Source organism: Platalea leucorodia (assembly GCF_965183815.1).
Source record: "Platalea leucorodia genome assembly, chromosome: 5".
In the NCBI taxonomy this organism is placed as follows: Eukaryota; Metazoa; Chordata; class Aves; order Pelecaniformes; family Threskiornithidae; genus Platalea; species Platalea leucorodia.
In genome coordinates this window covers 2,536,793-2,559,587 of record NC_138827.1, presented here as the reverse complement: position 1 = coordinate 2,559,587, position 22,795 = coordinate 2,536,793, and the positions used below count along the sequence as shown (strand labels likewise).

The window sequence follows — 22,795 nt, the reverse complement described above, 5'->3', positions numbered from 1 at the left end:
TGACTACGATCCTGGGATTAACGTACCCGTTCCGTAACCATAGCCCTAATGGGGCACTATGCCATTTAAGACACCAACCTCTGCATTCTCTTATCAAAGCAAATCTCTTGGTTTTGGATCGTATAAAGGGCAACATTTAAGTAATAACGAGAGGAGGAGAGCGGGGTCTGCTCTAAGGGGAAAGCACAGCCTGGCACCTGATCGTTTTATGTTAGCAAACTGTGGTCTCCAAGAGCTTTACAACAGTCAATAAATTAACCTTACAGCACCCAGTAATGAAGCCGCGCTCGTGACTGGGGAAACAGCCTCCAAGAGCCAATTTATTTTCTCGGTTACAGCTCTGCAGCTCGGCAGACTTCCACTCCGTGTGCAGATAAAGGCAGGCTGGAGCTGACAAAGATGCCTTGATTTTCCAAGGTTATGGGACAGACAATAGATGAGCCAGCACTGAAAATGAGGATCCTGGTGCTCTTATCACTAGAATAAATACTAATTATGACAATTAAGTACTGGAATAAAGATGTATTATGGTTATATTTTTAGGTCATTAAAAGTCATGATCATACGTTGTTAGGTGGCAGTTAAATCGCTCACTAAAAGGCAAGGTTCATATTATTTCAGAGATGCAAAATGACTAATAGTTTTCCAAGTGAAAAATCCACAGATGAGGAGAAAGCAGGTCAGCAAATTTTCACATTATATTCCATAATTAAAAATCATATTAATTCATAATATATTAATTACTGATGATAGATGTTCTTCTCCTCTTGAACTTATTTACCCTGGGAACTGCCAGATAGCAGGACCTGGACTTTTTCACTCGAGTAAATACCTGAAACAATTCCACATTCTTGTAATTTATATTACAAATCCTATATTTCAGCTAAAACGTCTTCACTTTTTACTGCATTGCCGTAAGAGGACGAGATCAAAGATGGGCAGAAATGAGTGGCTTTCCTCTTTCATGATCTTGCTCTGATAATCTCTGCCAGCAAACAAACTGTGAAGCGCAATTTTGATGTCCTTTCTCAATTTCAGCCTTCATGAACTCTCCCTCTGATCCTGAGAATTAACTTCCCTTCTATTTTCCCCCACAACCATATAAAAATGCACATATTGCAATATTAAATTCACAGGGGTAATTAATGAGGAGGTTCTTGCTGACGCTTGGCTCAAAAGGAGCAAAATAGGGTTTGTTAGCTTTCTACAAAATCTCAAGAGGTTATTATTCTCTTCTGATCCTCAGCTAGAATTCTAATTAATTAAGAGTAAGTTCAGGAAAAAAGAAAAAAACCCAAATTTTAATTGCATTCGCATTTTGCAGGTACACTAAAATCAAGGAAATTCAAGCAGGCAAACGTGGACCCCACTTTGAAGATGAATGATATTAAAGAGGATTTCAAACCGAGAGTTTTTCATCTGTGAAAGTTACGATGTGATAGACACATCACAAAGAATTAGTCCAAACACATAACCAAGCTCCACGGCACGCAGTGTGGCAGGCTAACTGCTGAGGACAGAAATTATACTCCCGTTGTGCAAGGCACAGCAGCACGTGTGCGATACGAGGCAGCCAAGCAGGCCCACAAACCAACGAGACTACTCACCTACACACAAGCATCTTGCTGAGTAGAACCACCTCACCGAGTTTGTTTGCAAACCAACCTTTCACCAGCAATCCCATCGTGCTGGGACCAGTGCTGTCTCCACAGCTAGCCTGTATGGGCTTGGATAACAGCAAAGCGAAGCCTAAAATCTGCTCACTGCAACTGCACAGCATGTTTAGAGGATGACTGTTTTCACCCCTCAGCACTGCAGGTATGTCCTGGTTTCAGCTGGGATCGAGTTAATTTTCTTCCCAGTAGCTGGTACAGAGGTTTGGATTTAGGATGGGAATAATGCTGATCACACACTGACGGTTTAGTTGTGGCTGAGCAGTGCTCACACCAGTCAAGGCCTTTCCAGCTTCCCCTGCTCTGCCTGTGCACGAGGAGCTGGGAGGGGGCAGGGCCAGGCCGGCTGGCCCAGACTGGCCCAAGGGCTATTCCATACCATATGACGTCGTGCCCAGTACAGAAACTGGGGGAGTTGGCTGGGAGGCAGCGATCGCTGCTTGGGGACGGGCTGGGCATCAGTCGGCGCGTGGTGAGCAATTGCACAGTGTATCACTTGCTTTGTGTATTATTATTGTATATTATTATTACTACTACTACTACTACTACTACGACTACGACTACTATTACTACTATTCTATTTCATTTTACTTCAATTATTAAACTGTTCTTATCTCAACCCACGAGTTTTCTTACTTTCACCCTTCCAATTCTCTCCCCCATCCCACCAGCGAGCAGCTGGGTGGTGCTTAGTTGCTGGCTGGGGTTAAATCACAACAAGGTAGAATTTACAAGGCAGAGGAGCAGTTCACAGAGGTTAGGTTCCCTATTTCACTGTTATCCTTTCACACTTATTATCATTCCACTTTTTCTAATACAGCCTGTTGACTCTGTCATCTATCCCACGTCCCCTCTGCTTGTAAGTGGATACTTACACATAAAGTAGCCAGGACTGAACAATTTTTCTGCTAACAGAAGCGGTGAAGAAATCCCACTTACTTCCACTCTTCAGCAGGTGCTGCTCCTCTTCCTTCAGCCTGTTCTGCATAAGACGCAGCATGTTTGCCGCTTCCTGCAAGAGGTGAAAACAACTGCATTAGAAAAGCTGCCCCATTACCCAGTCGGGGAACTAATTGGATTGGTCCTACCACAACAGTTAAGGGCACTCACAGGTCGAATGAGAAGAGAAAATTTCAGCATTGAAAATATTTTAGGAAAAAAAGGTCGCAGTTGAAACATGGGAGCTCCTACTTACTTTGCCCATGAGGGCCAGGATATAAAGCATGTACCCAGGTAAAACAGCGCACTGCAAATCAACCCCATGTTCCCAGTGGCTGAAACCTCACTTATCACATTGAAAATGAGTTCGCTTGTCTTCGTCCCACAGGAAATTACTGCCGTTACAGAACAAAAGGGGCTTTCTTTGTGGTAGTTGTTTTCAACCAATACTCCTTTAAACACCAGAAGTGGTTTGTGAAATGGCTGCAGCTTCATAACACACAAACCAAACCAGAATAAATTCACACATTTCGACATGTGCAAACAAAATGGCAGCAAAAAGCCCTATCAATAAGCTGGAGAAGTATAGCCAAATACCATACTATTCGGGTGCAAAGGAGAACCATGACAGTAAGACTGCACAAGGTGGTTCGTTGATTTTCCTTTTTGCATATAGCAAGTTGTTAGATAAAAATATTCTGAGCAGCACTATTGTAATGACAGTATGATAAAGTTGTGACAAATGCAGTTATGGAAAAAGGTAGGTAGAACAGTGGTTGCTGCGCTGAGGAAGAGAAGCAGATCACGAGTCTCAACCCATTCCAACGAAGGCCAAGGATAACGGAAAATCTTACCAAAAAGGCGCACAAGGACTTACAAAACCTCAGTCTTGCACCGTCAACCGAGTAAGAAACGCGACGGCCCAGAAGGGAAGAAGCGGGCTGACGGTAGCGGGGCAGCGGCAGACAAGACATTCTCATTCCAGCGTTATGGATTAGCAAGAAAACATGGCTGGCTCTGCGGACAGTAACTGATGAGTGTAATTTTCATCTCCTAGGACGCATGCGCTTGCAGAACATCACAGACCAGGTAAACTAAAGGGACTATTTGCTTGCTGAAAACCAGAAAGCAATTGGAGGAGGTGGTGTTGCGTTCCTGAAGTCCTCCATCCAGTTAGGACTAAAATCTAGCAAAGATAGCGAAAGATTGAATTTTAGGAACTAAGGTTCACTATTCCAATAGCAGCATCAGACAGAAAAATATATTTTTAATGACACCTAGTTTAAATTTGGGTAATGTTAATGGCGAATAGCAAACTAAACGTGATAAAGTAGGTAAGATACGAATCATACAATCAGATTCAGATAGAACCTACAATACTAAACAGGTGGCAAACAACTGATGGAAGGATTTAGCCATGAATTTTGCTAATTTTAGTCTCTTCAATTCCACTCAAGCAAGACAAGAAGATGGGAAAGCTAATTAACTGTGGATTGAGCTAAGATTTTTCTGAGTCTTTGATTTTTCTACGCAAAATACGCATGTAATTAAAAACACCAGTTGCTTTGATATGGTCAAATCTGCACATTTACAGTGCATTTGCGGAAAGGAACCACAGACTCGAGTGGAATATCTATGGGGCAGAGGGAAGAAAGTAAGCAGGGCATCTGAACATGGCTGAATGGTGGGGAACCGTTTTACGTTTTCAGATGGACATGTGTATCCATCCGTATGGCAATAGTTTGCTAGCTCAGAAAGGAAAACCTCCTCCCGCCAACCTCTAGGCAGCAGCAAACGACCAGGTCCCACTCAGCACAGAAGGAAGTGGCTGGAAACAGAGGCCTGGGGACTGGCTGGCATGATGTGTGGGTGGCCGGTCACCAGTGGTGTTCCCCAGGGCTCGGTATTGGGGCCAGTTCTGTTTAATATCTTTATCAACAATCTGGATGAGGGGATCGAGGGCACCCTCAGTCAGTTTGCAGATGACACCCAGTTGGGTGGGAGTGTCGATCTGCTGGAGGGCAGGGAGGCTCTGCAGAGGGCCCTGGCCAGGCTGGGGCGATGGGCCCAGGCCCCGGGGTGGGGGTCAGCAAGGCTCAGGGCCGGGTCCTGCCCTGGGGGCACAGCAACCCCAGGCACCGCTGCAGGCGTGGGGAGGAGCGGCTGGGAGCTGCCCGGCGGGAAAGGGCCTGGGGGTGCTGGTCGACAGCCGCTGGACATGAGCCAGCAGGGTGCCCAGGTGGCCAAGAGGGCCAATGGCATCCTGGCTTGTATCAGGAACGGTGTGGCCAGCAGGAGCAGGGAGGTGATGGTGCCCCTGCGCTGGGCACTGGTGAGGCCGCCCCTCGAATGCTGTGCTCAGCGCTGGGCCCCGCACCCCAAGGCGGCCATGGAGGGGCTGGAGCGTGGCCAGAGCAGGGCAGCGAGGCTGGGGCAGGGGCTGGAGCACAAGGCTGGGGAGGAGTGGCTGGGGGAGCTGGGGGGGCTCAGCCTGGAGAAGAGGAGGCTGAGGGGAGCCCTCCTCGCTCTCTGCAACGGCCTGAAAGGAGGCTGGAGCCGGGGGGGTCGGTCTCTGCTCCCCAGGAACAAGCGATGGGACGAGAGGGAACGGCCTCAAGCTGCGCCAGGGCAGGGTTGGGTTGGGTATGGGGAAAAACTTCTTCCCCCAAAGGGCTGTCAGGGCCTGGCCCAGGCTGCCCAGGGCAGGGGCTGAGTCCCCATCCCTGGGGGGATTTAAAAGCCGGGGAGATGTGGTGCTGAGGGACATGGGTTAGTGGTGGGCTTGGCAGTGCTGGGTTAACAGTTGGACTTGATGATCTTAAGGGTCTTTTCCAACCTAAATGATTCTGTGATTCTATGCATCAGAACTCGGCATAAACATCTGTGTCTTGTGAGTTGAAATTCATGCTAAAAAAGCTTGCAGGGAAGGTGCTTACAGGTGGTAAGGGGAATTGATGTACATCACCTGTACCTGGTGAGAAACCCAGGTCAGTGCCTCTCTCAAGACCTCAGAGGGAATAAATTCTGATCCAAAAATCTCCTTTGGACAACTACGCACAGTGTCTGCTGTACAAACTCTCCCGTACTAATAGAGACGATGGTCCCACAGAAGGTAGGAAGACTGCTAATGATTGCTTGGGATTGTAGAAATAACACTGCAAAACATATAGAAAATAACATAAATAACAGGAATAACACAGCAGGCATGACAGCTTCCAGGGCTATAAAGCAGAAAGGTCATGATCCGAAATCATTCAGTATGAGACACTCCAGCAGCAACTCGCAACAATATAAACTACTGAAACCTCTGAAGTGATGGATATATATTCTGCAGGGAGAAGCTAATTCCATCTGCAAGAATAAGGAAGGAAAAGACACAAGCATATTTTTATAACTTGTTTCATGGAGACTCAGAACATTTTAAATACCCTGTTTAGGAAACCGCTCTTCTTTATGAATTCTTTCTGTGAGGAAAAAATGACCGGTGAGGACAGAAGAGCGTGACCGAAGATTAAAGGAAAGGGAAGATGCAAGGATGCTGTGGATGGTGCGGTTATGGTAAGCAGGCCAATAAAGGTTACCCGCCTCCTCTTGATCCGTGCCGCTGACCACGATACAAGTGACCTCCGCGTAGCAGCAACACATCCGCACGCTGCCCGCAAACCGGCCCGGCTCAGGCCCGCTGAGAAGGGTAAGCACTGCAGCGATTACCATTTTCCATCCCCCTCAGCGTTAGCAAAGCCTTTTTAAAGACTGATGAAAGTCGCAATGAATGTGGACGTGAGGCAAAATTTTCAGAGCTTTCTAGGTACCAGTGTTTCCTTCGGTCTCTGTAGCACATGCCCGTACCAAGACCTCCCTCTGCAACAGTGGGTCCCAACATTTTCTGACCGAGCCTCACAGTTGCTATCTTCTTTCCCTACCTCCTCCTCCCTATCTGGTTTCTCCCAGTCACTCGTAAGATTTAAAGACAGTGATTTAAGCAAGTCTTGCCCCTGCCCCAGCAAACATTTACAATACAGCCTCCCCGTTGTCTTTGGGACAAACGGAGTAAGTGAGGGATCCCTCAGCCCCCCGAATCTCAACCCCGCGGGCTGTTGCAGCCTGCACAGCGCACATGGCAAAGCCAATCTATAGGGAGGAAAAAAAAGACGGGACATTTCCGAAATGTCACGGAGAGAAATTCATAAACCCAGAAAACATTTTAAAAATGTTCACGGACCAGTGAAATACCGGGTGCAGATATAATCATTGCCTAATACTGCAATTCCAGGCACACGTTAAGAGAGCTGAAGCTGGCAATCCCAACCCAGTCAAACAAGCAGCCACCCTCCCCTGCACCCTGGGCCGCTCGCTCCTTCCCTCTTCTCACCCTGCTGGCTCTGGTGCAAGCAGTTGTGCAGCAACACAAAAGAAACCTGGGGAAAACTAATCCATCGAAACAAAATCAAGCCAGGCAAATTCTCTACTGCAGTTCAGCACATGGCTACGCAAATTCTTGAGTGGCACAACGGTGGACGGGAGTACTGCAGTAGTAGGAAAAACAGCAGGGGTAAGAAGATGGGGTACTGTTTGTTTTGGCTTCAGTGCTGGTTTATGGACATAAATACAAAAGAAATGAAGTCTAAGAAAACAGTTTAACCATACGGATGAGCCACTTCTCCCTCTTTCCTCTTGCGCTGTTGCTGGCGGCTCAGCTGACCTCGTACCAAGGCAGCCCAGAGTTAACTGGCAGGAAAAATGTTGATTTTCTACTGCTTTAGATTTCTGAGTAGCTCAATGCACGGTCGGTCAAATGCCGCTGTCAGCCCAAGGGAGCTGCTGAGACTACACCACCGTCCCTCCCAACAGCAGCCCATCGCTGCATCAGTTCAGCTGTGCTGCCAGACTACACCCTGCAAGAGCTTATCAAAAACTGCAGCAATAAAAACCGTTTCAAAAGGGCAGCCTCAAACCAGTCGGAACCAGGACAGCATCAGTTAAGTGCTGTTCACAGTCCGTAACAAGTGGGATCTTCAAAGGAGGGGGCAGAAGCGATGGCGGATCATATATCTAGAAAGTAAACAAAATTTATCATATAATTTTTTGAAGTTACATACTCATTTAAAAGAATCTGCAGAGAAATCTTAGATCTGTTAAATTAGTGAAAGAATTACAACAGCTTCGTTGGTTTAAGATTTTGGGTTTAAAAACAATAACAGCTTTTAAACAGCTGAGTCAGTGGCAGCTTCAGCTTCTCTTTCTCCCTGCTGCTTTTAACGACTGCAATCATCAGGCTTCATTTTTTGGCCTGACCGGCTTCCACCTTCACTGCAGACCCCACTCCCCACACTTCCCATGATCTTAACAAACAGCGAAGACGAGACCGTGCAAATCGGAGATGGTTTTCTGGTTTAGGCTGGTCACTTCTGTGTGACTCAGGGCTTCTGAAATGTGATAAAGGAGAAAAGCTGAGGGCATGACGACCATAACGCCATAGATGCTCTTTCAACACATAATGTTGTACAACGGACTTTAGCACTCCGCACAGGACAGCGGGCAGGCAAACACTGCACGGATCTGATGCTACAAGCAAACTTTACCCAAATTCAGTGGCAGAATAGGCTGCAGAACCACAGTGTCAAATTAACACAATTAAAGTGCCAATTAACACAAAATCAGAGCCAGCCAGCCCTGTCAGAGGGGGTTCCCAGGCCTTTCAGGACACCAGAGATTATTGAGGCTGAAAATCCTGCTTTAGAATCATAGAATCACAGAATCGTTAAGGTTGGAAAAGACCCTTAAGATCATCGAGTCCAACCGTTAACCCAGCACTGCCAAGCCCACCACTAAACCATGTCCCTCAGCACCACATCTCCCCGGCTTTTAAATCCCCCCAGGGATGGGGACTCAGCCCCTGCCCTGGGCAGCCTGGGCCAGGCCCTGACAGCCCTTTGGGGGAAGAAGTTTTTCCCAATACCCAACCCAAACCTGCCCTGGCGCAGCTTGAGGCCGTTCCCTCTCGTCCCATCGCTTGTTCCTGGGGAGCAGAGACCGACCCCCCCCGGCTCCAGCCTCCTTTCAGGCCGTTGCAGAGAGCGAGGAGGGCTCCCCTCAGCCTCCTCTTCTCCAGGCTGAGCCCCCCCAGCTCCCCCAGCCGCTCCTCCCCAGCCTTGTGCTCCAGCCCCTGCCCCAGCCTCGCTGCCCTGCTCTGGCCACGCTCCAGCCCCTCCATGGCCGCCTTGGGGTGCGGGGCCCAGCGCTGAGCACAGCATTCGAGGGACGGCCTCACCGGTGCCCAGCACAGGGGCACCATCACCTCCCTGCTCCTGCTGGCCACACCGTGCCTGACACAGGCCAGGATGCCACTGGCCCTCTTGGCCACCTGGGCACCCTGCTGGCTCATGTCCAGCGGCTGTCGACCAGCACCCCCAGGCCCTTTCCCGCCGGGCAGCTCCCAGCCGCTCCTCCCCACGCCTGCAGCGGTGCCTGGGGTTGTTGTGCCCCCAGGGCAGGACCCAGCCCTGAGCCTTGCTGACCCTCACCCCGGGGCCTGGGCCCATCGCCCCAGCCTGGCCAGGGCCCTCTGCAGGGCCTCCTGCCCTCCAGCAGATCAGCGCTCCCACCCAGCTTGGTGTCACCTGCAAACTCAGAGGCAGACAGATCTCTGCTGAGATGGAACTTAGACTCCTCCGTCTCATATATTACGCAGCCTTTCCTAGGTGTAAATCCGCCCTTTAAAGAGCAATCAAATCAATGCCTTTGCCAACTCCGAGCAGCCAGCCTAGTGAAATGGGCAGCAGGGCAGGACTTCGTTGCTAAGCTCAGACCCACCAAACCACCCGGGCTGCAAGGGACCTTCAGAAGTCCCCAGCCCAACCTCCGGCTTAAAGCAGGATCAGGAACGGGATCAGACCACAGCGCTCAGGGCTCCAGCTAGTTCGGTCTTAAAAACCTCCAAGGAGAGGGACCGATCAACCTGCCTGGGCAACGTGTTCCGATACCGGACTATCCAAACAGTGAAAAAGTTTCCTTATATCATCAAGTCAGAACTATTTTTCATCGCTAGCAATTTGCCCATGTCTTTTAGCACACAAGAGTTCCCCTTAGTCACCGGTTCTGTCACCAGCTTTCCATAGCAGGCACCTTATCTTGTGACAGAGAAACAAATGGTCTCTATACAGGCAATAGGAAAGAAAGAATCCTTTTGTTGACATACTAGGACAAACAAAGGCTTTTAAAACAAACAAGTTTCACTTATGTTTACAATCAACTGTGCCCAATTCAGCGAGAATGTTACCCGTCCTCTACAGCACACTGAAAGCAGCGAAGGCAAATGTATATTTATTTGTAGAGTGGAGTTTGAATGAGCACAATACAGATTTTCTGTATCTCAATCTACTTTAACTGGCAAAGCAGATGACTTGCCATCTCATATCTGACTGTGAAAGTCTTTGGAAAACCGCAATAAAGCAAAACACATGGCTGTTTGGCAGAATGTTTTAACATAATCTAACCGATCGCTCTACAGACAAGTAAAACGTCAACGGTGAGTTCCTACAGCAGGGCGAAGGGGAGTCGGCTTTGAGATTTTTTTTTACAGAAAGCTATACGAAAGCAGAGCCTGAGAAACGCGTTTTCATTTATTGGCTTTTTACTTAATACGCATTATAACTTCTTGACGAGAAGGATGATTAAACAGCGTGCAATTACAGCTACACACAACGATGTGCAGGGTCTGGGGTGGGGGGGGGTTTGGTTGGGGTGGGTTTTTTTTTGTTTTTAAAACAGAGGCCAATATGCCACCGTGGAGAATATCCTCCAGCCGCCGACCCACAGGCAACGAGCTCTGCCACTGACTCAGTGTTTGCCTTAGGGCAAGGGATCCAGGATTTGAACAAGCCCCCTGATTTCTCGACTGCCAGCCCTTTGCGATATACCTAATGCTGCTGAGTATTGTTTTAAACGATAAAATCAAATCGCTGAAATCACGACGTCCAAGACAACTCTGTGCCCCTGCAGACTGCAAAGCAGCCAGTCTAAAAAGGCCCCAAAAGAGAAAGAACAAAAATGATGCGGTATTTGATAATTTAAAATGTCTTTTTCTTTTTTTTTTAAATTAACCTCAAAAGTTTTGTTGGGAAAGTTGTGGAGAAAAGACTAACGGGATTTTGAATACAAAGGATTTGTACCCTGGAGCCAGCTGGCAGACAACATGGTTACCACTAAGTAGAAAGAAAAGGAAAAGAAACTGGGAAAATAGGAAGGCGATAAGTGTGGAAGAACAACAGGACAACAACTGGAGCTTGCTGACTTTTTTTTTTGTTCAAACGGTAACATTTCAATTTTTGCCTAAGCTATTTCTTCTGTTCTCAGACATCCAATCCCACAAATCTCTCTAGCCATCTCTCTCTCTGTCTAACCTTTTCATCTTAGCAAGGGAAAACAATGTTTCCTTCTGGTTTTTTTTCCTAGTGATTTGCTAGGGAATAGCAGTAATCCTACCGCTCTGTAGTGCACTTAAAGTGAACCAATTTGATGATGGATTGAACCCCCTCATCGTCACCTTGCCTATTAATCTCAGCAGCTGTTTCTTGCTTTGTTATAGAACAAAGCAGCTGAGATTAGCTCTTGCCACACGCGTACAAGGGGATTTGTTTTTCATAATAGAGTGTTGCCACTCATTCAGCAGGGGTGAGATATAAAGACGACGCAAAATTGTGCGGTGCCTGAACAGAGAATGTGACGGTACTCTTAATAAGAGGAAGCCTGCTAGGTACAACAGAAAGGTACGTGAACGCAACACTGAGGTCGCGCGGTTAAAGTTCATGATGGCACGGGGGGCCAACCTACCGAGCAATCGCGGCCCCCAGTTTCTGTACTGGGCACGACGCCATGCGGTATGGAATAGCCCTTGGGCCAGTCAGCCTGGCTGTGCCCCCTCCCAGCTCCTCGTGCACGGGCAGAGCAGGGGAAGCTGGAAAGTCCTTGACCAGTGTAAACACAACGTAGCAACAACCAAAACATCAGCGTGTTATCATCTGCGAGCAAACTTCATCAGGCTACGGGATCAAGTGTAGCCTGATGACGTTTGCAGATGACACCAAACTGAGTGGGGAAGCAGACGCTCTGGAAAGGAGAGCCACCCTGCAGGAAGGTCTGGACAGGCTGGAAGTGGGCTAACAAGAGCCTTAGGAAGTTTAACAAGGACAAGCGTAAGGTCTTGCACCTGGGAAAACGTAATCCAGGAGCGCAGCACGGACTGGGATCCACCTGGCTGGAGAGCAGCTCCGTGGAGAGGGACCTGGGGGTCCCGGTGGGCAGGAGGCTCAACGTGAGCGAGCAGGGTGCTGCTGCGGCCAAGGAGGCCACGAGGAGGCTGGGCTGCATCGAGAAGGGCATCACCAGCAGAGAGAAAGAAGTCGTGATCCCGCTCTATTCGGCGCTTGTCAGGCCACACCTGGAACGCTGCGCACAGTTCTGGTCCCCGCTGCACACAAAAGGTGTGGGCGGGCTGGCGGGGTCCAGAGAAGGGCCACCAGGATGATCCGGGGTCTGGGCAGCCGCCGCGTGAGGCCAGGCTGAGGGAGCTGGGCTTGGTCAGCCTGGAGAAAAGGAGGCTTCGAGGTGCTCTCACCACCACGGACCAGTGCTTAAAGGGGAGCTACAAAGAAGATGGAGGCTCCCTTTTTACAAGGAGTCCCATGGTGAGGACAAGGGGTAACGGGTACAGGTTACTCCCAGGGAAATCCCGATGGGACACGAGAGGAAAATTTTTCACAATGGGAACAGTCAACCGTTGGAATCATCTCCCCAGGGAAGGGGTCGACTCTGCTACGCTGAACACGTTTAAGACTCAGCTGGATGCGGTGCTGGGCCATCTCGTCTAGGCTGTGCTAGAAAGGTTGGAGCAGATGATCCCTGAGGTCCCTTCCAACCTGGGATTCTAGGATTATCAACATTATTCTCATACTAAATCCAAACCACAGCACTATACCAGCTCCTAGGAAGAAAATTAACTTTATCCCAGCTGAAACCAGGACACCAGAGCTGTTCTTTAAAAATTGAAGATGATGCTTCATATCACAGTGAACTACTATTAAATACCTCACCCTTAATTCATGTCCAGTTTTATGATTTGAACTGGAACATGGCTGTAGTTATGCTTGACTAAAAGCGACTGCAATGCTACGGGGTTTTCTTTACCTTTTTATTTTGTTGAGGAATGAAGACTACGGGAGATAGATAAGACCCATCTGAAAAAGCAGGGCAGAAAAATCTTTACCAACAGGCTTGCTATCCTACGATAGGGCTTCAAACTAGGTCTGTCAGGGAACGATGACGATGACGGCGCGACGAGAAGCGGAGGCACTGGGAACAGCGAAGGGGAGGCTCTGGGACGTTCCTTGTGAAGGCACCACAAGCGGGCTCCCCATCTCAAGTGCCTGTGCACAAGGACAAACATCATAGGAAACAAAATAGGAGGAATGAGAAGGTGCATGGGTGCGTAGCTTTGGTTCCTCCAGGATTACAGAAATACGGTGAAGCAGTTTCCATGTTTGGAGGGTTGCACTAGGTGGATGTAGGCGCTCTGGAAAGGACAGGCTGGGAGGACAGGGCTCCCTCTGCAAAGGAGCAGCCTGAATGCGCTGAACATTGCTTTGTGAGAGGTGATGAGCCCTCTGAGAGTTTATGGTTAAGGATCAGAGGACAAATTGCTGACCTGTAAAACAACACAGATCACGCCGCATAAACTAATAGTCATTTTAACCTTGAACTTTTAGATGCTTATTGGTAACGGATCATCTCACTTCAGTAAAAAACCAAAACTAAAAGTCACAGCTGGCAGTACTACCAGAGGGGTCCTTTGGTTTCCCATCTCTTGTCTATAATCATTTGATCAGGACTTTCATTTTCCTACAAAATTTACCAAAACTGAAAATTAAAAAATTCCTTTCCGTATCCCACAATGTTGCGCTCAGCAAACAGTGCAGAACCACAGCAAAGCTGGCTCATGGCTGCGTAGAGCCAGCAATAAAGCAGGACCCTGGCTTTCTGGCACAGAGATAGATTTTGCATCTAGAGGTTATTCTTCTTTGACTGATGATGCCACCTCAGTCATTATGAAATGCTGCCGCTGTGCTAGAGCTTTCTGACGAACACAGGAGCAGCGACCTGCCCACCTCCCAATATCAGATCAAGTACAAAGCTTTGCAGAATGTGGTCTCGGGCAAACGAGCCACTGCTCCAAATACAGAGTTCTGCACCAGAAAAGAAAATGTGAACCTGTTCTAACAGATTCTCTGGATGCCTCATCAAGGTTCACACTAACAAATACTTAGCTTTTACAGACATTTATACATCTTTACTCTTTTGGCCTGAGGAGCATCTGAAAGCCATCACCACTGGCCATTTAAACTTTTTTAGAGGTCATCCTTCCAGTGGATGAGCACACATTGAACGAATCGAAAATCATCAGCCCCTATTATAAGACCATCTGTCTCCTCCTTATTCTCGTTATTCCCATCTTCTCCCTCGCTTTCATGTGCTGAAACCGTCATCGTCTCTCATCATTAATAGCCATTTTACAGCAATCATTTCTACTGAAACACATATAAAGCATACTTGAGAGTATTTTATACACTTAACTGATACTCACCACAAATTCACCACCTGTTATCATAATACTGGCACCCCCAGTGTTGGTGGAAGGGGACGGGGATTCATTTCTGCTGCAGTGTCATTATTTCAAATTATTAATTTGATTCATTGTCCTCCTTCAGAGAAAGTTTGTTATCCTGAAAGTCATCTTCTGTTCCAGCTAGCCATTACCTGTCATTGACGGACCTGTCTAGAATCAAATTCTACTGAAAACCAGCAAATCTTATGCTACTTTACAACATGACTCAGTCTTTCTAGGTTATTCTTTTCCCGTGTTAAACCCTGCTAACCTTGCGTTTTGCTGCTTCTTGCGGGAGAAGCGTTCACTGAGAATACTGTAATAGATAAAGTAAAAGTACTTCAATAAATGGGGCATAAGAGATTTAGTCATTCAGGCTGACAGAACAGCGCTGTTCTGTGAAACAGAACAAGTGAAAGTGAAGTGAAAAAAAGTGAAAGTGAAACACCAAGTCTGACTTAGCAGGCTCAGCAGGAGACCAAACGGCGTTCACGTTGGGCAGGTCACAGTACACAGGTGCCACGGGACGTAGCATCCTCCTCCAATAAATTCCGACACACCAACTCCAGGATCGCATTTATCAAAATAAACCGTTAGATCTGTTAGATCACTACTGAAGTGCACTTTCATCAGCAAAAGTCACAAAAATGATTCGAGAGTGGAACAGCTCTGCTGTGAGGACAGGCTGAGAGCTGGGGGGGTTCAGCCTGGGGAGGAGGGGGCTGCGGGGAGACCTCACTGCGGCCTTGCCGTGCTTAAAGGGGGCCGACAAGAAAGGGGGGGACAGGCTTTTTAGCAGGGCCTGTAGCGACAGGACACGGGGGGAGGGTTTGAAAGTGAAAGAGGGGAGATGCAGACTGGATAGAAGGAAGAAATTGTTTACGCTGAGGGTGGTGAGGCACTGGCAGGGGTTGCCCAGAGCGGTGGGAGATGCCCCATCCCTGGCAACCTTCAAGGCCAGGCTGGCCGGGGCTCTGAGCACCCTGATCTGGGTGAAGCTGTCCCTGCCCCTGGCAGGGGGATGGACGGGATGGGCTGGGAAGGGCCCTGCCAGCCCAAAGCGCTCTGTGGTTCCATGATTCTATGAAAATACCTCGAAAGTTTCTTGAAAGGTTTATCTTTTCAAGGAAATACATGATATTTAACCGAACTTCATTTATGCTATCGTGAAAATTAGGAAAAAAGCTAAAATATTTTCTAATGTAAGAGAAATGTATCATAAAGGAAAGATATCGTAGTAAAAAAAAATCTAGTGCAGGCTCTTATGATGACTTTGGTTTGGGGAAAGGTCTTTAGGAAGGTAAACTGCTATCAGGGATCTGTGGGAAAGAGGGGCGAGGAAGAGGGTGCCAGGCTGAGCCTTTGCAAGGCGTCACGCGAGCAGCGGAAGGCAGAGACTGGAAAAGGTGCAATTTATGGACTAGGATACCTACACCGATGCTTTTCTAACATAGCAGCTCTTCATGATACCACGCTCAGGCTACGTGAAGCCAGACAGTGAAGCGTATTCAAAAAACGCACTTCAAGTAACAGGATGCAACACAATCCACAGCAAATATTTTAAAATTAGATTGGTTTAACGTTTCTCACATACAATTCTTCCTAAAGCTTCCATAATTACTTAGCAAGTTCTGACTTCAGTACCTCCAGCTCAAACACTGCAATAACCACTTTTCGCAGAACAGATAAACTGGAGTTGGAAGTGGACAGCTGTGGTGGCTTGACCCTGGCTGGACACCAAGCACCCACCAAAGCCGCTCTATCCCTCCCCTCCTCAGCTGGACAGGGGAGGGAAAATATAACGAAAGGCTCGTGGGTCGAGGTAAGGGCAGGGAGAGATCACTCACCAATTACCGTCACGGGCAAAACAGACTTGACTTGGGGAAATCTGTTTAATTTATTACCAAATCAGAGTAGCATAATGAGAAATAAAATCAAATCTTAAAACCACTTTCCCCCCACCCCTCCCTCCTTCCCAGGCTCAGCTTTACTCCCAAATTCTCTACCTCCTCCCCCCAGGCAGTGCAGGGGGACGGGGAATGGGGGTTGCGGTCAGTTCATCCCACGCTGTCTCTGCCGCTCCTTCCTCCTCACACTCCTCCCCTGCTCCAGCGTGGGGTCCCTCCCACGGCAGAGAGTCCTCCACAAACCTCTCCATTCTGAGTCCTTCCCACGGGCTGCAGTTCTTCATGAACTGCTCCGGCGTGGGTCCCTTCCATGCGGTGCAGTCCTCAGGAACAGACTGCTCCAGCGAGGGTCCTGTTGCTTGCTGCCTGGGAGCAGAGACCGACCCCCCCGGCTCCAGCCTCCTTTCAGGCCGTTGCAGAGAGCGAGGAGGGCTCCCCTCAGCCTCCTCTTCCCCAGGCTGAGCCCCCCCAGCTCCCCCAGCCGCTCCTCCCCAGCCTTGTGCTCCAGCCCCTGCCCCAGCCTCGCTGCCCTGCTCTGGCCACGCTCCAGCCCCTCCATGGCCGCCTTGGGGTGCGGGGCCCAGCGCTGAGCACAGCATTCGAGGGGCGGCCTCACCAGTGCCCAGCGCAGGGGCACCATCACCTCCCTGCTCCTGCTGGCCACACCGTGCCTGATACAGGCCAGGATGCCATTGGCCCTCTTGGCCACCTGGGCACCCTGCTGGCTCATGTCCAGCGGCTGTCGACCAGCACCCCCAGGCCCTTTCCCGCCGGGCAGCTCCCAGCCGCTCCTCCCCACGCCTGCAGCGGTGCCTGGGGTTGGTGTGACCGAACATAAGCTACATGAAAGCTCCCAGAGAGGATACCCAGTCCAGCTCTGTGCAACCTTACCCCCTTCATCATGAGCTCTGCCAGTTCTGGAGTCAACTCTGGCTCTGATGAGCTTGAGGCTTCAAGTCTTGCTTTACTCCATGACCTTCCCTCCCCTCTCTGAAGCTCCGATGATTAGGATCCCCTCTGGCATGCACACATGCACCCTATTTTCATTAATTCCTGGGCCAGCCAGTTCTCCCCCACACCTGTGTGTGCATTTTGCACAGTATGGATCACTTCTTTTCAGATTGATGTAACTCATCCCTTGACTATCTCCATTCATTCAACAATAATGGGAAAGAGGCGCCATAAATATGGAGAAGCCTTCATAAAACCAGATGACGTGTATCAAATGCTTCTGCTGAACTGCTTTTCCAGCACTGCTCCTACAGCACACTTCGCTGTGCCACCACCAAGAGCCGTCTCGTTATTCACATAAATCGGGCCATTTGGAGAGGGAGGAGTTTTGCGCTGTCATGATTCACCAAAACAAGCACCAGCATAAATGCCTTTTTCAGTTGGTTAAAGCAGCATGAGGATCCTGCCTACGTCTACATCTAGCATGTTAGCACTAGGTTAAGGTTTTCCTTTCAGATCCAGCAAGATCCAGATTCAGTAAAGCTGGCTAGAGGCTTGAAGTCAAAGGCCCCGAGACGACGTAAGAAATATTCCTGAACCATCCGGGAACCACAGGTCAGAGCCAAGGGAGCACAACGTCAGAGGTAACGCAGCACTCGCCGCACCGCTGAGGATTAATGTGCCTGTCTCCGACAGGGCATGGCTCGAGGGGATTGGGAAGAGACAGAAGAGAAGAGGATGGGTAAGGCACCGGCACAGATTGCAACATGCGACTAGTCGAGATCACAGGCCTTTAAATCATCCCCAGAACTAAGAAAAAAAAAAAAAAAAAGACCCAGACTAATTTTCTGCCCAGAATTTTCCAGTTAAAATGCTTTCATGCAAGTCAGCACTAATGCTCAGAAATTCACTACTGCCTAAAATAACGTGACAGAGGATGGACTTTATCCTGTGAATCAAATGTATTCATCACTAGATATAATGCAAGTTTACCATAACGACAACTCCTCTCCATTTTTCCTATTTGCTTTTGTGGAAGATATGAATTATAATGACTCAATAACAGCTCATTCCGCCTTCCCTTCATGTATTACATTTTTATTGTACCAAGCTTACAAGCGATATTGGTTGGATGTGTGATTTATTTGAATTAATGTACAATTCTGTAATGTAAACCTGAGGTCAGTTTGCAGTGTCTGAAGAAATTATCATCGAAATTAATATTGATTGGAAGTTAGTAGTCACAGCTGTGTCTTGTTCACCACCATAAAGCAGTCGCTGTCACATCACTGCTAGAATCTAACATCAGAATTATCCTGTCCCTGTGTCCCAGGTAGCCCAAACCCTTAAGCGTTCGAAGGGGAGCGAGGATTATTCGCTCTTTTCAAGGAAAGCGTTTATTATATTAAAGAGTAGTTGTTCTTGGTGAACTTGATTGTTCCAGGAATTGATAATGGAATCTGCTGCCTTCCATCTTAAGATCAATTAGCTCCAATACAGCCCACGTTTCTTGTAGCGGAGAATCTCTTCCACAGGTGGCTGACACGCACTTCAGTTTATTTGTTATTTCCCACCAGTCAAGTCCCAAATTAAGAGGCAGCACCAGCAAGCCTCTCTCTAACAGTGGTGTTAGAGCCCTAGCATAGGAATTACAGACCTGTTTTTTTATGATTTCTCCAGCCTGAAAACATTTGCACTCCCAGATCCTGCTTGCCAGGACCGTGCTCCAGCTACTAGCTCAGAAGACCAGGATAAAACTATTTTAAAATATCTCATTATGGTGGGTTAGAGAAGAAGGTAAAGAGGACTAATGATGCAGACAAATCTCTCTTTTAAAAGGGAACGGCAAGCACTGTTTAACTGTTCACATGCCTCAGGCTATGATTCTTTAACACAAAACGAGTAGGCAATACTCGCTGGGCAACCTCTGATCTACAACAGCAGGTTTCACCTCACACATCCTTCTTCTCTAGTTTCAATAATTCTGTGTTCTTCTCCACATAATCCCCCAGCTTAAGGAGCAGGGACACAGGGTAGCTTAATTCCAGCCTACTCTACAGATTAAGAAACAGAAGCTGTTGGTTTAAAAATCCTTGTGGCTGAGGAGGAACTGAGATGTAGGACGCGCTATATGAACGCCTCGCTTCTTGGCAGAAGACGGCCACCACCAGATATTTAAAGTGAATGCAGCACTGCCAAAGTGAGTTAGACTCTGCTTAATAGCCTGGGCTCTGATCAAGTCAGGTTTCTCATCAGTCCTTTCAAAGATGCAAAGCTTGAGTAGGCAACAGGCGTAGAGCTCTCCAGGTCAACAAATTTTAGAAAAGCAGGGTCTGAGAGAGCCTAGTGGCCTGAAACAGAGGTTCCCATTGATTTCAGGACTACATTGTGCTCAAGATAAGCCTAAATGATAATGTAAACGGAATTCTAGCAAAACAAATATGACCCACAGTCCCTGGGCAGAAAGGTGTACTGTTTGCCCCAGGATTTCTTAATTTTCCTTAGTCCTGATGTTTGACCTTGCTGCAATGCTTCGGAAATGGGACGGCTGACAATTTGGCCCCCTGGTATCTCCATCTCAGAATCACCTTCAAAGAATCCCGACAGCATTCTGGAGCTCTCAGAGGAGGCGGCAACGACTGTGCAAGGTGCAGCAACTCAGGCTCAACGTGCGCTAGGTGGGTGTTAGACAAGGGTTCTGCCAGAACACCTATCCTAGAGGTCTGCCGTTCATACGTACATGGTGTTTCATTTTCATATGCTTCACAGAACTGAACTAGAAATTCACAGAATCATAGAGTACCAGGTTGGAAGGGACCTCCAGGATCATCTGGTCCAACCTTTCTAGGCAAGAAATTGTTTCTACGCAGCTAGAAAATGGAGAACTATTTTACTATTTAACATTTAAAAACTCAAACCTTACGGTTTTTCACATTATGGGATTAGGCATGCTTGTGCAAATCAAAATGCTAGTCTCATAGCTACTTTTCTCTGCTGCTAAGTACCTTGTGCAGTAGCAGAGCATAAACCTCCTAAATTTCACATACCTCATTTTAACATTACCTACTTATGCCATTTGGTACAAACCACTTGCAAAACATCAGTCCCCAAACAAGAGTTATTTTAACTTTTTTTCTTGCAATCAATTCCTTAGTTTTTCATCACCTAGTAAAAGGTTTCTCATAATGATTTTTATGTGTTGATCTCTGGGGGGATGACACTGATCTGCTTGATCAGCGTTGCTTCAAGTGATCGGATGGTCTCCTACTTGGAGTGAATTTTGAGCATTCACACATCTAAAGTAATTGTGAACATTCAAAAGCATAATGCAGGCCGACAGGAAAGGCAGAAAGACTGTAATATGAACAATCCACTTATTCCATCTTCTTACCAAATAAAACCGGACAAAGAGGATACTTAAACCCTAAAAGGCAGTACCTTCAGAATGCACTAAATAGAGACTGTTTTCATGCCATGTCTCTTCTGGAGGGGAGTCACTGCAGAAGAAATTCAGTGAGACAACTTAAGAACTGAAAATATGAGAGATCAGAAACTCTCTGATCTCTGTTCATGAAAATTCATGGATTTCCAAGCTAGTGTTGATAGTGTTATCAATGAGAGCCATTACACCTCATACTTCACAGAAGCAACCGCTGGCAAGACAGAGAAACTCACTCTGACTTAGTACACGGCAAAACTCAGCAGCTACTCTCCCCGGGTTCCTTCCCCAACTGCAGAGTATTTCATATACAACAGAATTAGCCCAGTTTTACAACAGCAGCAAGAAAGAACTAGACTGAGTGGCCTATGCAGGGGGTTCATACCTAGGCACAGCAACAAGCCCTGATGCAGAAGGAACCTCTTTACCTCTTCTGCTGAGGAGTCCATGGGCTGCCGAAGGCAGAAGATGAATGTTTCCATTGGTCCGAAAAACTCACGAGTGATGATTAGAGTTTGAATCGATTCTTGTTTGAGCTCTAGGTCTGTGAAAAAATGAGTTCTAGGTCTGTTGGACACGAAGAACTTGAAGCTGCGAGTCAAATGACCCCAAATTTGGGATCCTAAGGGAAGCTTGCTCACCCATCTGGCACATCCGATGTCAAGATAATCCTGACAAATACGTGGATATTTGAGCACGGAGCTGATGGATCTGATTGAGATCAATTGAGCTGATCTCAATTGTTTTCATTTCCCAAAAAGTTTTCCTACAGCTTTTAATGGGAGCCAGTATCAATAAAGCACCAGGAGCCGGCACGGCCACAACTACTGCAAGGCATTTACAGGCGCCTTTGAGATCTAGTTGCCATGGCATTGGTAGGGGATTGCAGATTTTTGTTTCAGTGGAATGAATGCACGCAGCAACACTTCGTCTTTTCTAACACGCTCTTCACATGCCCTCCCACCTTTTCTCTATCTCCATCTTCTCCTTTGGTGTGACCGTCGTTTCTCAGGCCAGCAATTTCCTCCGTCCTTTTCTCCTACGCTCCATTGCCCCCACCCTCTCCCTCTGCATTCCCTTCCTCCTCCTCTATTTTTTTTCCCCACATTTCTCCATTATGGGATTTGCATGTCTCAGCGCACCGATACTGTCAGACTTGTACACCGGCCTAAATGCCAAAATAGAAGCAATCAACAATTAAGATGCCTGTGCTTACTTTTACATCTGATATTCAATATAATTCAGCAACACTGGACCAGGAGTGCTCTCCTGGTACCTATAAAAATGTTACCAAACAGCCATAATTCAAACGTACATTAGCTAGAAGATTAAAGACTGTAACCAACCGCTTTTCATATTAACCTTCTGTCTGGCTATTTCAGTAAGCAGACAGCGCAATGGGAACGTCTAGATTTAATATTGCAAATGGGATAGCTCCACGTAAAAGGACACGAAAAGCAGCAGAACCAAGGAGTATCTCAGAGCGCAGCAGAACTCGGATCTCTCTCTTATGTGCATATTCAGAATAAAGCATCTGCTTCAGGTATGGAGCTCTGATAAAAAAACATTAGGTTAATGAAGAGGGGATTTTATTTGGGGAGCGTGGGTTGCAAAGGGAAAGTCACGATAAAGTCTGTTTATTTGGCTTTGCCTTGCTTACTCATGATGGACTGCGTACTGATAGTAACATCATAACGATGAAAAGAAAAATGGTTTAGGCAATCCCAAACCAAAGATAATGACCGAGTGGCTTAGAACATCCTCTTCCACGTACCCACCACTTCGGGGTATTCCTTAGCTGAGATTTCACAGCACCAGCATAAAAGCAGCCTTAAAATACCTTAGAAGAAAGCAGATGAAGAAGAAAGTACTTCAGGGACGTCCTCTGAGAAGCACAAGAAAGAATAAGCGTATTCTGTCTAGAGAAAAGGCAAATGCTAAAGGATATTGCCAAGTTATTCTGGCATTACACACGCTAGTTTTAAAAACACCTTTTTTGAACTGTATTAGTCTGTGTTGTCCTTTAAAAGAGAGACATTCATTTATAGTCCATAAAAAATTTCAGCCCCTAAATCTGAAAACCCCTGAAACTTTGCTTTTTAGAGCAGCCAAAGTTCTAATAGCTTTCATGTCTAAACATCAGAAACAATTTCATCTTAAAAACAGGGTAAAAATTAATGAAGCATGCCGAATCTTTTTACAAAGTAGAAAACCAAGAAGAAATCTT

General features: G+C 47.3%; 1 protein-coding gene across 1 annotated transcript in view; it reads right to left on the bottom strand.

The window, feature by feature from the left end:
• The window catches only part of CLUAP1 (clusterin associated protein 1), a gene marked incomplete at its 5' end in the record, with an annotated part of 79,993 nt that overhangs the window by 25,028 nt on the left and 32,170 nt on the right, over nt 1–22,795 (bottom strand). The window contains one exon of the mRNA XM_082313238.1: nt 2,613–2,685. Coding sequence (XP_082169364.1) covers nt 2,613–2,685 — 73 coding nt within the window. The remainder of the gene's footprint in view (nt 1–2,612; nt 2,686–22,795) is intronic.